Below are 15,195 nucleotides of genomic sequence, written 5' to 3' on the forward strand. Positions count from 1 at the left end.
TTGCATGAACTGTCTGATACAGACTGTATAATACAAAGAATTTCAAAAAAAAAAAAAAAGAGATAAAAACTAACTACACTCCATTGAGCACCATGGAAATTGTAGAAAGCGTATCAGTTTCAAGGCCATGTTTTATTAAGCATACTTCTGTCTCCATTACCTTGAATGTTATAAAAAATGGATGATTGCAAGGGTAATAATCTTCAGAGCTCATGTGCTAAATCACTCATTTGTTAATACAGAAAAGCTTTCATTCTATTATTTCTTTTTGTAGAAAAATTACAGCATTACCACTCACAGTATTTATAATTTAAGGCTGATATTTTAGCTTTTTGTAATAGTGTATGACTGTATTAGTTAATTATCTTAATTGCAGTTTTTAAATGAAGTGGAAATCGACGTTAAACCCTGCTGAAAAATCCAGCTTAAACCAGCCTAGGCTGGTTGGCTGGTTTTAGCTGGTCGACCAGGCTGGTTTTAGAGAGGTTTTGGCCACTTCCAGGCTGGTTTCCAGCCATTATCAGCCTGGTCTTAGCTGGTCAGGTTGGGAGATGACCAGCTAAAACCAGCTTGACCAGCCTAGCCAAGCTGGGAGTCCAGCCAAAACCAGCTATATCCAGCTTAAACCAGGCTGGCTGGTCAAGCTGGTTTTAGCTGGATTTGGCTGGTAATTTTCCAGCCTGACCAGCTACGACCAGGCTGGAATTCAGCCTGGAAATAGCCAAAACCCCTCTAAAACCAGGCTGGTCAACCAGCTAAAACCAGCCAACCACCCTAGGCTGGTTTAAGCTGGATTTTTCAGCAGGGTCTGAGGAAAAATCACATGAAAAATCTTTTACATGCAAAATCTATTACATTTTCTAGCTGGAAAGCACAGGCTGTTTCTCAATATGCGTTCTTCCCTTTCTAAATGCTACCTCCTGTGACCAGTCTACCCTGAAAATTGTGATGTTTGTGTATGGTCGTATGGCATAATCCACGTTCATCTCGATTTGATTGTTTTGTTGCTGCCCTGCTGAAAAATCCAGCTTAAACCAGCCTAGTCTGGTTGGCTAGTTTAAGCTGGACGACCAGGCTGGTTTTAGAGGGGTTTTGGCCACTTCCAGGCTGGTTTCCAGCCATTTCCAGCCTGGTCTTAGCTGGTCAGGCTGGGAGATGACCAGCTAAAACCAGCTTGACCAGCCTAGCCAAGCTGGGAGTCCAGCCAAAACCAGCTATATCCAGCTTAAACCAGGCTGGCTGGTCAAGCTGGTTTTAGCTGGTAATTTTCCAGCCTGACCAGCTAAGACCAGGCTGGAAATGGCTGGAAACCAGCCTGGAAATGGCCAAAACTCCTCTAAAACCAGGCTGGTCGACCAGCTAAAACCAGCCAACCAGCCTAGGCTGGTTTAAGCTGGATTTTTCAGCAGGGTCTGAGAAAAAAAAAATCACATGAAAAATCTTTTACAAAATCTATTACATTTTCTAGCTGGAAAGCACAGGCTGTTTCTCAATATGCGTTCTTCCCTTTCTAAATGCTACCTCCTGTGACCAGTCTACCCTGAAAATTGTGATGTTTGTGTATGGTCGTATGGCATAATCCACGTTCATCTCGATTTGATTGTTGTGTTGCTGTGCTTGAAGTTTTCTTCTTCACTTTTGATTCTCTCTGTTCTAGATAGTCTTGAATCAGACCAGTTCGAATGTACACACTCTTTGTTTTTTGGGAAGTTGAATTTGGATAACCAAGTTAGATCCGTCTGACAACTTGTTGTTTGTGTCTTTGGTGTGACTACAGCAGAATTCGACTTATTCAGTTCAAAGGCAGGGAATCCTTCAACAATTTTACCAGCTTCAAGATAACTCATCTTCCTTGTATGTTTAATTTTTTGTATTTCTTTCTCCTTAATGTCCCCAGATGGGACAATTCTTTGATGGAGCTGCATGATCTCCAAGGCAGTTTTTATATTTAGAGCGTATTGTGCAGTTTTTTTTTCATGCAGCTGGGACGCAAACCAGCGACCTTCGTGCTGTGAAGCAATTATGCGATTAATACACTAGATATCACATACAAACCCCGAGCATGCATCGATACCGTCGCCATATTTGTACAGTGCTCCCAGGACAAATATCATTCAGCCACACTAGTCAAGACCAAAACCATTATGAGGATGCATTTTGTTGTGTCCCTAGCTGCTTGCACTCTCGGCATTCGCACTTTTTTCATTCATTTATTTATTTGACCATAACCTCACTCTTTTTATTCATTGTTTTGCCACAGCTCCGCTCTTTTAAAATGTATTTTCTCGCAGCCCTGTGAGCAAAATGCAGCCTGCAGGTTATTGATGACGTAGCAGTCGACCACAAACAGCAGCACTTTAGTAAATATAAGAATTTGAATAAAAATATAAATAATATTTCACCTGCTCAATGAAAATCAGATGATTCACGTTGATAAATCTGACATGAACACAATTGACATGACGTAAACCATCAATTAAATGTATAGTGTCATTTTGGTTGAGTGGTCAGCATGTTGCATTATGACGCCACAGACCCGAGTTCGAACCTCACCTCAGTAATTCCCCCCCCCTCATTTTTAGTGTTAAGACATATAATACTGTTTGGCTTACTTATGTAGGTGTATACATTTTAATTTTAGTGTGACCACGGTTACAAAGGACTGGATATCTATAAAGAATTTTGCACAGAATATATATTCAGATATTGCAGGAAAGGACATTGTGATGTTTTAAAGCAGGGGTCACTAATCTCGGTCCTGGAGGGCCGATGTCCAGCAGATTTTAGCTCCAAGCCTAATCAAACACACCTGCAAGCTAATCAAGCTCTCACTGGGTATACTTGAAACATCCAGGCAGGTGTGTTGAGGCAAGTTGGAGCTAAACCCTGCAGGAACACCGGCCCTCCAGGACCAGGATTGGTGACCCCTGCTTTAAAGAACAGTGTTGGAAATTTAGCAACTACAATATTTATGAAAAACATTTGAAGTTCTAAAGCAGCTGTTTTCTTGAAAAAGACGTGATCGTATAATTAGAAACTGAATTGGAAATGACGTTATTTTAATATAGTCAGTCATGACCTGAGGTAGGCCGGTCTAAGGCTTGAAACTCCAGGTCTGACAACAAGTAACATTATTGATGATTACAGTCACTTACTGCGTTAGCCAAAAGGCAAAGTAGCACCAACTTGCACTAAATTCCAGGCTAATGCTAGTATCGTTGAAAAAAATCAGCAAACAATGCAAATGAAATATGACAACAAGATGCTGTGGTGCCAGAAACTTGTAATATTGTTGGCTGTATTAGTGAAGTTCGGCTAGTTTAAAAGTAACTTTAATAGTGTCTGCACCTCTATGTGCATGCCTTTCACCCTAAATTATTGATATTAATGGTTCACGAATGAATCACTCCCTCTTTTAGATTGAGAAGTGAAATCGGGAGAGGTGGTGTATTTCAGGACACAGATCAAATTTAACAGGGAGGGAGGATAATACATTTCCATGCACACAATCACATGCTCTTTGTCAGTAAAGCCCGTGTGGTCACTTATTCATCGATACAGAAAGGTGATGCAAAATTTTAATTTTCATAACCCTGTTGCGCTACCCTGTACTAAATCGGCAGCTCTATTGACACATTTCTTCCAATAGACAACAATAGAGTAGGCGACATGTAATGTAAATACCTATGATGCCACCCTATTGCACTGATTTTAAAATGCTCTGATATCTACACATGTGGGCGAGGCAGTGGCGCAGTAGGTAGTGCTGTCGCCTCACAGCAAGAAGGTCGCTGGTTCAAACCTCAGGTCAATTGGCGTTTCTGTGTGGAGTTTGCATGTTCTCCCTGCCTTCGCGTGGGTTTCCTCAAGGTGCTCCGGTTTCCCCCACAGGTGAATTGGGTAGGCTAAATTGTCCGTAGTGTATGAGTGTGTGTGGATGTTTCCCAGAGATGGGTTGCGGCTGGAAGGGCATCCGCTGCGTAAAAACTTGCTGGATAAGTTGGCGGTTCATTCCGCTGTGGCGACCCCGGATTAATAAAGGGACTAAGCCGACAAGAAAATGAATGAATGAATGAATCCACACATGCCTGTCCAGAATTTGTCCTTTTAATTATTTTATGTAATTTAACATTATATATTTTTATATAATTAATATAACATTTATATTTAATATATATTGTAATAAAGTGTCATTTTAAATAACTCTGGCCAGTAATTCGAATCCCTTTGACAGTAGTAAAAGTCTTCTTTCACTACTGTTTTGTTTTTAAACAGAGAAAGCAAAATATTTTACAGGTAACTTTATTCTAAACCTTTGACCTTATTTCCGAAATAATAATGAGCAATGTAAAGGTGTGAAGCACCAGAAGCGACCAAATTAAATTAATTTGAATATTGTTTGGCTGTTGTTGATATCCAGGAATTTTCAAATGTACTTTTTTTTTTACCAAAGAGGCTAGAAAAATTCTGAAGAATTCATAATTATTGTTTTAATATTATTATATTATTAATTCATTTTTTTGGCTTAGTCACTTTATTAAACTGGGGTCGCCACAGTGGAATGAACCGCTTATTATTATTGTTGTTCTTATTATTATTATGTTTTAATTATTATTTTTTATTAAAATGGCCAAATTGTGACTGAGGAGAGTTGAATGTGCTGGCCAGTTTGTTTTTTTGTCTAATAAATGACAGTAGGCTGCATTTTTCCCCCCTAATGATATATGATGTAATAAATTTGTATTTTAAAAATTAGACTTGTTTTAATTTCTTTATTGCACATTTACAGTACATCAAAAAGTGTGGTTATGATGACATCTGACTAGCTATTCCAGCAAAAAAAGTACTGCTTAAAATGTCACTAAAATGCAGCATTTAAATCTCATAGTTAAATAGAAGCTGAGGTGTATGACTGCAAAAAGGTCCACTTTTTGAGGAAAAACCAGGCTGGCTATGGGCCTGCTACGTCATAGGTCTTAATCTCAATTCCTGGAAGGCAGCAGCTCTACACAGTTTTGCTCCAACCCTAATCAAACACAGCTGATCCAAATAATCGAGATGTTCCAAAGAGTCATAAACACACCTTCTTTAGTTAGGAATTCCCATAGATATATACACTAGATATCGCATAGGGACCCTGAGAATGCGTCAATAGCGCCGCCACATTGGTACAGTGCTCCCAGGACAAATGTCATTCAACCGCACTAGTCAAGACTGTGTTATTACGTGAAGATGCGGGACTTTAGCGCTGTCTACGGGTGTAGTAACGAGCAAACAAAGAAAACAAAGCACAAAGGCAGAACATTTCATAGGTAATATTATGTTTTTTTTCTGTTTTTGTATGTTCTGAACTTTTGTGCTAATCAGGTAACGTTTATCGTTCGGGGGATTCATTCACAAACGAATCGCTCCCTCCGTCAGCATGAGAAGTGAAAGCAGGAGAGGAGCTGTGTTTCAGGACATGATTAGATTAAATTTAACAGGGAGGGTGAATAGTACATTTCTATACACACAAACACAAGCTTTTTGTCAGGAATGCCCGTGCGGTCACTGATCCATCAATGTAGAAAAGTGATGTAAAATTATAATTTTCGTAATTAGAAAAAAAAATTACATACTAACATCCAGGAAAACTCCCGATCACAGATATATGTGTATATCTCTGGCTTTGCATGGCCACAGTCCCCCACTGTACCTTGGTCCCGCATTGATTTCAAAGGAGCGCTACCCTGTAGCAAGATGGCGGCGCTATTGACGCATTCCGTCCAATAGACAACAATAGGCCAGGCGACATCTAGTGTATATATCTATGAGGAATTCTTAACAACCCTGCTCGGAGGTCTACAGAAAACTCCTGAAACTGGAAATGTGGAAAAAGTGAAGCGCTGTGAATACTTTCCGGATGCACTGTATCCAGAATTTCATTATGTAGCACAACTATAACTGCAATATGTAGTCAATTTATTTTCAATGATGTTTAATTTGCTTATCTATAACCTGGACAGGCACAAACTGGTCAGATTTTGTTAAGACATAATATATAATCATAGTAGCAGTACAATTGCACTTTGAAAAATAAAAATAAATAACACAACATGAGGACAGCTTCTTCCAGTATCATCACAAATTGATTTATTAGAAAAGATTTTCAAATGTAACAGATCAATAGTGTAAAAAATTATGACATTAGGACAATTATGGACATCTCTTCTATTGCAACATTAACAATGATCTCAGATCAGAGATAGACAGAGCTCTTCAGTATAATGGAGGGAATCCTGCAGGGACCATCATATCTGTACTCTAAAACAAGAAAATGAAATAGATTTGTGAATTCAATACAACTGTATTAAAAGAGGTATCTTATGGACAAAATGGGTTTCGTTTAATGATACAGATTATTACCAACCCCAACAAAATGGCCTCTTTTAAAAAAGTCCAATGACCTCTCCACTCTCAGTATCCAGATCAATGTCATAGAAACATGGACGAGTAGGAAGACCAGGAATAGTCGGCATCTGCATTTATATTTGATTAAAAAAAAAGCAAAGTAGAGAGCAAAAATTGAATGCATTTTGAACAAATCACATTAAGCATGTTTTCACAGAATTAGGCATGGGATGATAACCATTTTCAAGGTATATCGCAGTTTGGAAAAGTCAAGGTTTTAATACCATTTTTAAGGTTTTAATACCATTCCTATTCCAAAGGTACGTGTACTATTTTTATTTACTTTGTTTGTTTTGTTTTGTTTTTTAGGACAACAGAATCTCTAGACCAGGGGTGTCAAACTCAATTCCTGGAGGGCCGAAGCCCTGCACAGTTTAGTTCCAACCCTGCTCCAACACACTTACCTGTAGGTTTCAAACAAGCCTGAAGGACTCAATGAGTTTGATCAGGTGTGTTCAATCAGGGTTGGAACTAAACTCTGCAGAGCTGCGGCCCTTTTGGAACTGAGTTTGACACCTGTGCTCTAGTAGATAAAAAAATCCAAAGATGCCCATTTAAATTGTAAAGAAATCTGTGTTTTTGAAACAAATGAAGAGTGTTTTAATTAACTAAAACTTCACAGTATTTTAATTAAACAACTATTATTATCTAAAACGTTTGGGGCCTGGAACATTTTTACAAGGATCCCTCATAATTATAATAATGACAAACCACAGAATTATATTTATGAGGGACTCCTTGCGAAAAGGCCCCAAAAGTTTAGAGAAACTGCAGATAAATATGTGAACGCTCGTATTATGCTACTTACAGTGCCAACAAGCGGGTAGAGGAATCCTGCCCCAACACTAGCACGAATGTCACGAATGGGAAGAACGAATCCAGTAGGAACGCCTTTCTTTTCAGCATCGTGTGAGAGAGACAGATGAGTTTTGGCCATACATATGGGCAGATCCGCAAAACCCTTGAGGGAGACAAAAACAGTTTGTTTAACATTACGCTTACTTCATGCTACAGTATGTTATAAGAGATCATTTTCCCCAAAATACTCTCAACCCCTGAGTCCTACAATATGTCCACCATCCAATCATGGTCATCCGCAATTGTTTGTTTGTGTTTAGCGCATGCCAGCTTTAATGGCTCATTTCTTTTTCGTACAATCATAGAATTTCAGTTTACATTTAGTCCTAATATAGTTCCTTCCAGAATAATCTCAGATATATTTGTAAAGGTATACACAGTATTTATGTACATGTGCACACGCCATTAGTATTACATACATTAGGGGTGTAACAGATTACGGTTGATCAGGCCCGGATTGGCTAATCGAGAGAACCGGGAGAATTTGCGGTGGGCCGATCTGTTTTTTGGCCGTTAGGGCTGGTGTCCCTACCTGCTTTCCCTCTCAGCAGTCACACTTTTTTCATTCATTTATATATTTGACCATAGCCTCACTCTTTTTATTCATTATTTTGCCACAGCTCCGCTCTTTTTATTTATTTTCTCGCAGCCCAATGAGCAAACAGCAGCCAGCAGGTTAATGATGATGTAACTATCAATCCACCCCAAACAGCGGCACCTTAGTGAATATTAATTAACATTAATGAATAATACACCTGCTCAATGAAAATCAGATGACTCACTACATTAATAAATCTGACATAACTTGATCAGAAAATCTAAAAAGGGGAGAAAAAGATTAGACATCAATAGCAGCAGATAACCGTGTAATACTTATTGGGTAGCACTTTACAATAAGGTTCATTAGTTAATGCATTTACTAACATGAACTAATCATGAACAACACATGTACAGCATTTATTAATCATAATTGAACATTTACTAATGCATTATTAACATTCAAGTCCATGCTTGTTAACATTAGTTATTGCACCATGAGATAACATGAACTAACAATGAACTACTGTATTTTCATTAACTAACGTTAACTAATATGAACAAATACAGTGGTAAATGCATTGTTCATTGTTTGTTCATGTTAGTAAATGCATTAATTAACATTAACTAATGAACGTTATTGTAAAGTGTGACCACTTATTGTTTATCCCGAACACTACATTTTAACAGTGCCATCTTGGTCTGGTGGTTAGCACATTGCATTACGACGCCGGTGATCCGAGTTCAAACCTCCCCAGAGTAATTTTTTTTTTATTTATTCTTAGTGTTAAGACATATAATACTGTTTGGGTTACTTATGTAGGGGTACATTTATTTAGTTTTTTGTGTGACGACTGTTACAAAGGATATCTATAAAGAATTAATGTTCTCATATTTCAAATTTACGAAACACATTTGAAGTTATAAAGCAGCTGTGTCCTTGAAAAGACGTGTTAGTGTCATTAGAAACTGAATTGGAAATAACGTTATTTTAATATAGTCAGTCGTCGACTGGGGTGGGCCGGTCTAAGGCTTGAGTCCAGAGTCCCACTGCGGCCCTGTGGTTGATCACAACCCACAGTTTGGAACGCACTTGAAATTTTTTTTCTTGTGAATAAATCCTAAATTTGTTATGAGCGCAGAGAGATTGTTTTTCCGCGTCATTCATATCACTTTTTGTCATCCCTGTAAAATATAATTACGAAAGCAGTTATGGAGACGCCCAAGTGCTTTCTTAGATTCTTATATAGATGTTTTCTGTCACTAGTTGTTTAACCTTGCAGTTAGTCATTTAATCAGATCTAAGAACCAGACAGAACTCTTTATATATTGCATTCTCAGATCTGATTGGCTGATTGACTATTCTGCAATATCAGCACTCGTACAGCCTTTTCACCCTTGTATATTACTACGCCCACATGAGCAGAAGACTAAGCTCACTATAGTTTGACAAATATTGCAGCTGTTGGACAACATCATCTACTTTTGAGGCTTTTTATATTTTTAGACTGCAACTACAAAGTTTATTTATAAGGATAGTGCCGTTTTCAAAATATGACTACGGAGATTCAGCGTGTTGCCGGCTATCTAATGGTTGATGTTCCTCCACAAGATGGCGACAGAGACTGCATAAGACCTTACGAGACAAAAACTCAGCATAAATTTCAAACTACAGCTGATCAAATCATTATAGAACAGGTAAGTGACATAAGTCGATCTCTCTGTTTTGTATGTTGTAGTGCTGTATTTATACCATAGTAATCTGCTAGTGTTTGCTTTGTTTTGGCTTTAAGGTTAATTACTGTGATTTTTTGATTGCAACAGAGAAATACTGGGAAAATCTTTGTAGACTGATGGCATTTCAAGGCATTCAGCCTTATAAACTTAAAATGTGAGCAAAATCACCTGTTTTGTCATTATTTTAGACATTACGCAAGAGAATCATACAAACACTAGCTCTGTAGTGACGTTGGTGAATTAGCAACTTTTTCTGCTGTAGATGTGAATGAGTGGCGGAAGAAAGTAGTTCCTCATACAAACGTGTTTCATCACTGGTAAGACACTTGGCCTGCGTCCTTGAGTCAATGCACGTCTCCCACCAGTGCCAATATACTGTAGCGTGATCTGAACGATGAGATTTGTGATCCACTACACCACAAATATACATAGATTTATCTACTAACTGAGCATCTATTTATTGCAACAAAATCAGACATTCTCTCTGAAACAATTCAGAAATATATTTCCTCCATTTTCCCAGGTTCCAAGATAAGAAAAAGCATACTGCAGATATAAATTATATTACGGTTTTACTATTTATTTAACACTGTATTTGATTTAACAGTGTTAAAAACTGCTTTAAAAGAAGAAACTGAATAAAAAATAAAGTTTCGTACAGAATTAAAGTCTTTTGGTCCTCATTCCCGCAAATAAGAGCTGCTTTTCATACCTGTTTGGTGTACCGCTCCACTTTTTGTTGGGCCTCTGGGAGAAGTTCAATGTCATCTGCACCATAGATCTTCTGCGCAATGATTCTGATCTTGTCTGCTATTGGTAACTGTAAGACAAGAGTAAAGTTCAGTACTCCTCCCCTGTATCATTTTATTTTATTAACTACATTTTGAAACCAACTAGCTTTGTTTTCTTTCTATGTACGCATTACTTGGGTTGTTACTGACATCTGGTGAAATTTTTAAGTGAACAGGACCTGTTTTCTGAGAAACATTATGCTTTCAATTCCTATTTTCCCTGCTGTGTATTTTCTGATTGTTATTTTTACACTAAGATTGCTTCACATAAAATTGATTTATGAATAAAAGTATCACATTTACATTTAGAAATGAGGTTAGCATCAATTTCTGAAGCCCTTCAGCAGGAGTGTCCTGTCTAAGCAATAACAGGGGGGAGTTTTGTAGAGACATTCAAATTAGAGATCTGCGCGGGACTAAATTTTGAATCCCGCTCCCGCCAGGTTTTAGCCCGAACCCGACTGCTCCCGCCTATATTAAGCATTTGTTGTCCCGCTGCCCGCCCCGCCCCATTTTCTACCCGCCATGCCCGATCGTGCTAAAGAGCGGGGTGGAAAAGAAAATATGGACTACCAGGCAAAGTTGCTAAACAGACTCAATTATGAATGCAAGTTTTAATGCAACAGTACTAACATTCTGCTTTATTTTTACCTGAACATCATAGAGAAATTGGAAGCTGTTGGGCAGGTCTGCAGCTCTTTGAACAGCTCGAGCCAGATCTACAGCACCAGCGCCACCATCAGCCCAGTGAGAGCAGGGCACGGCATCAAACGCTCCTGCCTCTTTGGCCATCTTGCAGATCAGATTTAGCTCAGCCTGTGTGTCTGTCCTGCACAAGATGGCAAGATTCAGTTTGAATGGCAGATCAGCAATACAAAACCTTCATTTACAGGGTCTAGCACAAAACAGAAAATGCTGTAAAGAGGCGTGGACAAAATTGTTAGTGCCCTTAAATTTGGTCAAGGCTAGTTTTAGTAGTTTCCCTACTAAAATATTGGATTTTCATTAAATGTTTTGATTAATCATTATTTTTTTTTCGAATTCCAAGACATTTTGGTGACCACTGTGGGTTTTCTTTCTTCAAATGGAAGGGTACCAACAAATTTGTCCACATCTATAGTTTAATAGTCTTATCATTTTAGATAGATAACAGCATGTTTGCCTCTCAGTTGTTTACAATAGCTGTTTTCCGTCTGAGTTCCATCTGAGTTCATTTGTTGAATTTAAAGGGCACCTAGGTTACCCCTTTTTTCAGATTTAATATAAGTCTTTTGTTTCTCTAGATTGTGTATATGAAGTTTCAGCTCAAAACACCCATCAAATTTTTCATTATACCTTTTACAAGATCCTGTTTTATACACATTTCCAGCAGGGGGTGGTTTTGTTGTACTGCACCTTTAAGGCGAGTTCTGCCCACCTACTGTTTCTACGTGCCTTCCCGTGTGCTTTAGGGCTCTATTTTGACGGTCCATGCGCAGAGCGAAAAACGCAGGGCGCAAACGCTTTCAGGGCATGTCAGAACGCGTTTTTTCTAATTTAAGGACGGGAAATCTGCCTTGCGCCGTGGCGCATGGTCTAAAAGGGTTGAGTTTATTTTCTTAATGAGTTATAGGTGTGTTTTGAGAATAAACCAATTAGATTCTCATCTCCCATTCCCTTTAAGAGCCAGCTGCATCACGCCAAGAGCGCATTCGCTATTTACAGGACGCAAAGTAAGTCTAAGTGGAAAAAATGAGCATTTCACAAGCAAACAGTTAACAGAAAACTGTTAAACAGAGCATCTACTGCGTGAGAATGAGAGATAAATGATCTACTTTCACTTTCGCTCTTAGATAGGGAAACCTTTACACACAGACATCAATTAGTCTATAAATAATTAATTTTGTTTTTTAAGCGCAAATATTCGTTTCAAAACTATTTCTAAATTCAGTTCTAATTTCCAGCAAACTAATAAATGAACAATAATAACAACAAAATGTGTTATATCCTAAAACGCATGCTCTGCCCCATATGGTCTAAAACCTGACAGGTGGGCAAATCTAAGCTTGTTTTTAATAAAACAAATGTAAATATGGATATAATAAATAATACTGCTAATAATAATAACATTATACAAAAGCAAATTGTTATGAATGAACTGAAAAAGCCTCCCGAGATGAAGAAGACATAACAGCAGTGATTTTTCATATTTATGTGGGCTAGAAAATAATATGTTTTGTAATATTTTAATCCTTTATATTTATATCCTATATCTATTCTTATTATATCCTATATATATCCTTAATATTTACATTTTTTCATATGTAAAGATATTTGCCTATTGCTCTCTTGTGTGTATTAAGCAGTGCGTAAGCGAGGCGCAACTCTGCGCAGGAGTTTAGACCGGGTTTGTTTTGGTCTAATGAAAAATCTATTATAGTTTCTCAAAATAGCAACGCGCCAGTGGTCCGCCTCAGAACGCCTTCCTTTTTAGACCAGAACGCCTATGGGCGCACAAATGAACGCTAATGCATTTGCTATTTAAACAGCGTAGCGCAACGCCTCAAAACCTCCCTTGCGCCAAGCTGAAACTACCAAAAGACTACTGCGCCACGCCTTGCGCCACACTGTGCCGGGTGTATGATAGGGCCCTTAATCTCCTCTTTCGGCTGCGTCAGACAACAGACAGACTTAAAGGAAGAAGGTCTCACGTAGCGTTTGTGAGAAATACTACAGTAAGAACTAATCTTTACTAATCAGAATTTGTTGTGGAGTTGCATTGATGAGTCACACACAATATCGTTACAAAGTTTGCGCGCGCAAACACACACACATACAGAGATCCACATGCACACCACAGCTGACACACACACACACACACACACACACACACATACATACATACAGAGATACACACGCACACCACAGCTGACACACACACACACACACACACACACGCACGCACGCGGGCAGACAGAGCGCATTTAGCACTGTTTTTGCACTGAAAAGTGACAGGATACAGGCTAACCGCCACTGCTGTGTGGATATCTATTATGCTAATGTACAAAATAAACCTGATTTAACTTCCACAAACCGGGATTGTAGCGTCTTTTATAATTGTTCTGACACGCGGCTGTGCTGATGAAGTAAAGCTGAAGTAAAACGCTGTAATTAATTACACACATACTCTGTTTTAAAACACTTTAAACATGTGAAACTTACTCTTAAATCACATATGATGATGATTGCTGATCCTAGCGAACAGAACAGACCTTTTATTCCCGGTTGCTTTGCGTATGTCTGCCTGGTCTTGTTGACATGATTATACACGTGACTACCGGGACATGTTAATGCGCGCAGCTGTCAATCAATTCGGTGGGCGGGGGGACCGCACTCCTACGTAAAGTCGGTCTGAAAACCGCTCTAATTGGTCCACCGTTTTTATGTTGTTAAATTGGAAAAAAAAAAGGACTGGGTGTGTTTATATCACCCCAATATGATGGTCTATACACTATATATACACATATGTTTGTCCAAATAGCTTGAAAAGTAGATTTTTCACCATAGGTGCCCTTTAAGTAATATTGCGTCTACATGCCAACTAATTCTCATCAGATTATAAGTAGACTGTTGGGTTGAGGTTAGGGTTAGTGTACATGTAATTGCAAAGTTTCTTATAGTCAGTTAAATGTCTGTTTAGAAGCAGTATCAGCAGATATTTAGCAGTCTACTAATACTCAAATGGACCATCATAATAAAGTGTTACCCTATCTGAATACACCACTCAAATGTATGAATGAAATTGCAATATTGCAGAAAACATTTATGAATAAAGCACAGTTTCCATCCAATGAATTGAAGGAAACAAAATCCCCACTTGCTAATAACCTGGCAGCAGACAATAAAAAGAAAATGGAATTTTCTGGAGTAGGAGAGGCCACTGTGGGCTTTTTTATTATAAAATAAACTAGTTGCACTTCAGAAGATGAAGACAAATGTAATAAAAGCAGCCATAACTATTTGGGAGTGCAGACAGTCTCAAGAGAGTTCTGGGAGGTGATAATGTTGAACCACTGTGATGCCTGACTTTGGCTAAAGCATTTAAAAATGACCAATTTGCATATAAATTGTATTCCAATATATCGTGTACCACTGAAAATATAGGAACTCATTGGCACCATCTTGTGCATCTAGCCAATTCTATACTGCTGTAACCAACTCATTGCACTTGAAATTTCAAATAGCCCTAAAACCCATGCATATGGTCAACTATCACACACTGTATGTTTAAATATTAGATGGAATCTTACTTGAAAGCATTGACAGCAACCACTACTGGAACTCCAAAAAGCTTAGCATTCTCCACTTGTTTCCTCATGTTAGCACATCCAGCTTCCAGCAGAGTCAGGTTCTGTAAGGGGTCAATGTACTTTCATGAACGCCACAACATATTTTAGGGTTTGAAGAGGTTTTAGCAATCAACAAAGTTCTAGTGATACTTTAAGGGATAAAGTACATCCAGGAGGTTGTTATTGCAGATTACTACACTGATTTCCCTAATACTCAACTGTGAAAATACTAGATATAACAGTTCTAGACGGCTGGCACCTTTTTGTGACTGAATAAAATGTAGGTTAGTGTATGCTCCATTCAGACGCTTTTGATTCTCTCAGCTTTGTCTTTGACTTAAGAATTAATCAACTATTACAGCTCAGACAACGTTCCATGTCTAAAGTTTACATTTTGTTAAAAGTAGCCATGTAATAAGCGGGATAAAGTACATCCAGCTGGTTATTTTCACAGACAGACAAGCTTATCTGCTTTATTCTGCGAAAACAACATC

The 15,195-nt window shown here is 38.3% G+C and overlaps 2 protein-coding genes and 1 long non-coding RNA gene across 6 annotated transcripts in view; all 3 read right to left on the bottom strand.

Moving 5' to 3' along the window:
• The window catches only part of LOC147840047 (uncharacterized), a 543,896-nt gene that overhangs the window by 355,365 nt on the left and 173,336 nt on the right, over window positions 1-15,195 (bottom strand). The gene's annotated exons all lie outside the window — the stretch shown is intronic.
• Window positions 1-15,195, bottom strand: part of fcf1 (FCF1 rRNA-processing protein) — a 178,250-nt gene that overhangs the window by 59,951 nt on the left and 103,104 nt on the right. The gene's annotated exons all lie outside the window — the stretch shown is intronic.
• The window catches only part of mthfd1b (methylenetetrahydrofolate dehydrogenase (NADP+ dependent) 1b), a 51,412-nt gene continuing 42,326 nt past the window's right edge, over window positions 6,110-15,195 (bottom strand). For 2 of the 4 annotated variants that reach the window (XM_087288512.1, NM_199529.1), the window contains 6 exon segments: window positions 14,663-14,763; window positions 11,025-11,202; window positions 10,295-10,402; window positions 7,259-7,411; window positions 6,410-6,518; window positions 6,110-6,303 (listed from right to left, as the gene is read on the bottom strand). In XM_087288512.1, the coding sequence (XP_087144638.1) occupies window positions 6,429-6,518; window positions 7,259-7,411; window positions 10,295-10,402; window positions 11,025-11,202; window positions 14,663-14,763 (630 nt within the window). In that variant the 3' untranslated portion in view covers window positions 6,110-6,303; window positions 6,410-6,428. 4 annotated transcript variants of the gene reach the window in all.

Source organism: Danio rerio, chromosome 17 (assembly GCF_052040795.2).
Source record: "Danio rerio strain M-AB ecotype USA chromosome 17, GRCz13ab, whole genome shotgun sequence".
Lineage (NCBI taxonomy): Eukaryota > Metazoa > Chordata > Actinopteri > Cypriniformes > Danionidae > Danio > Danio rerio.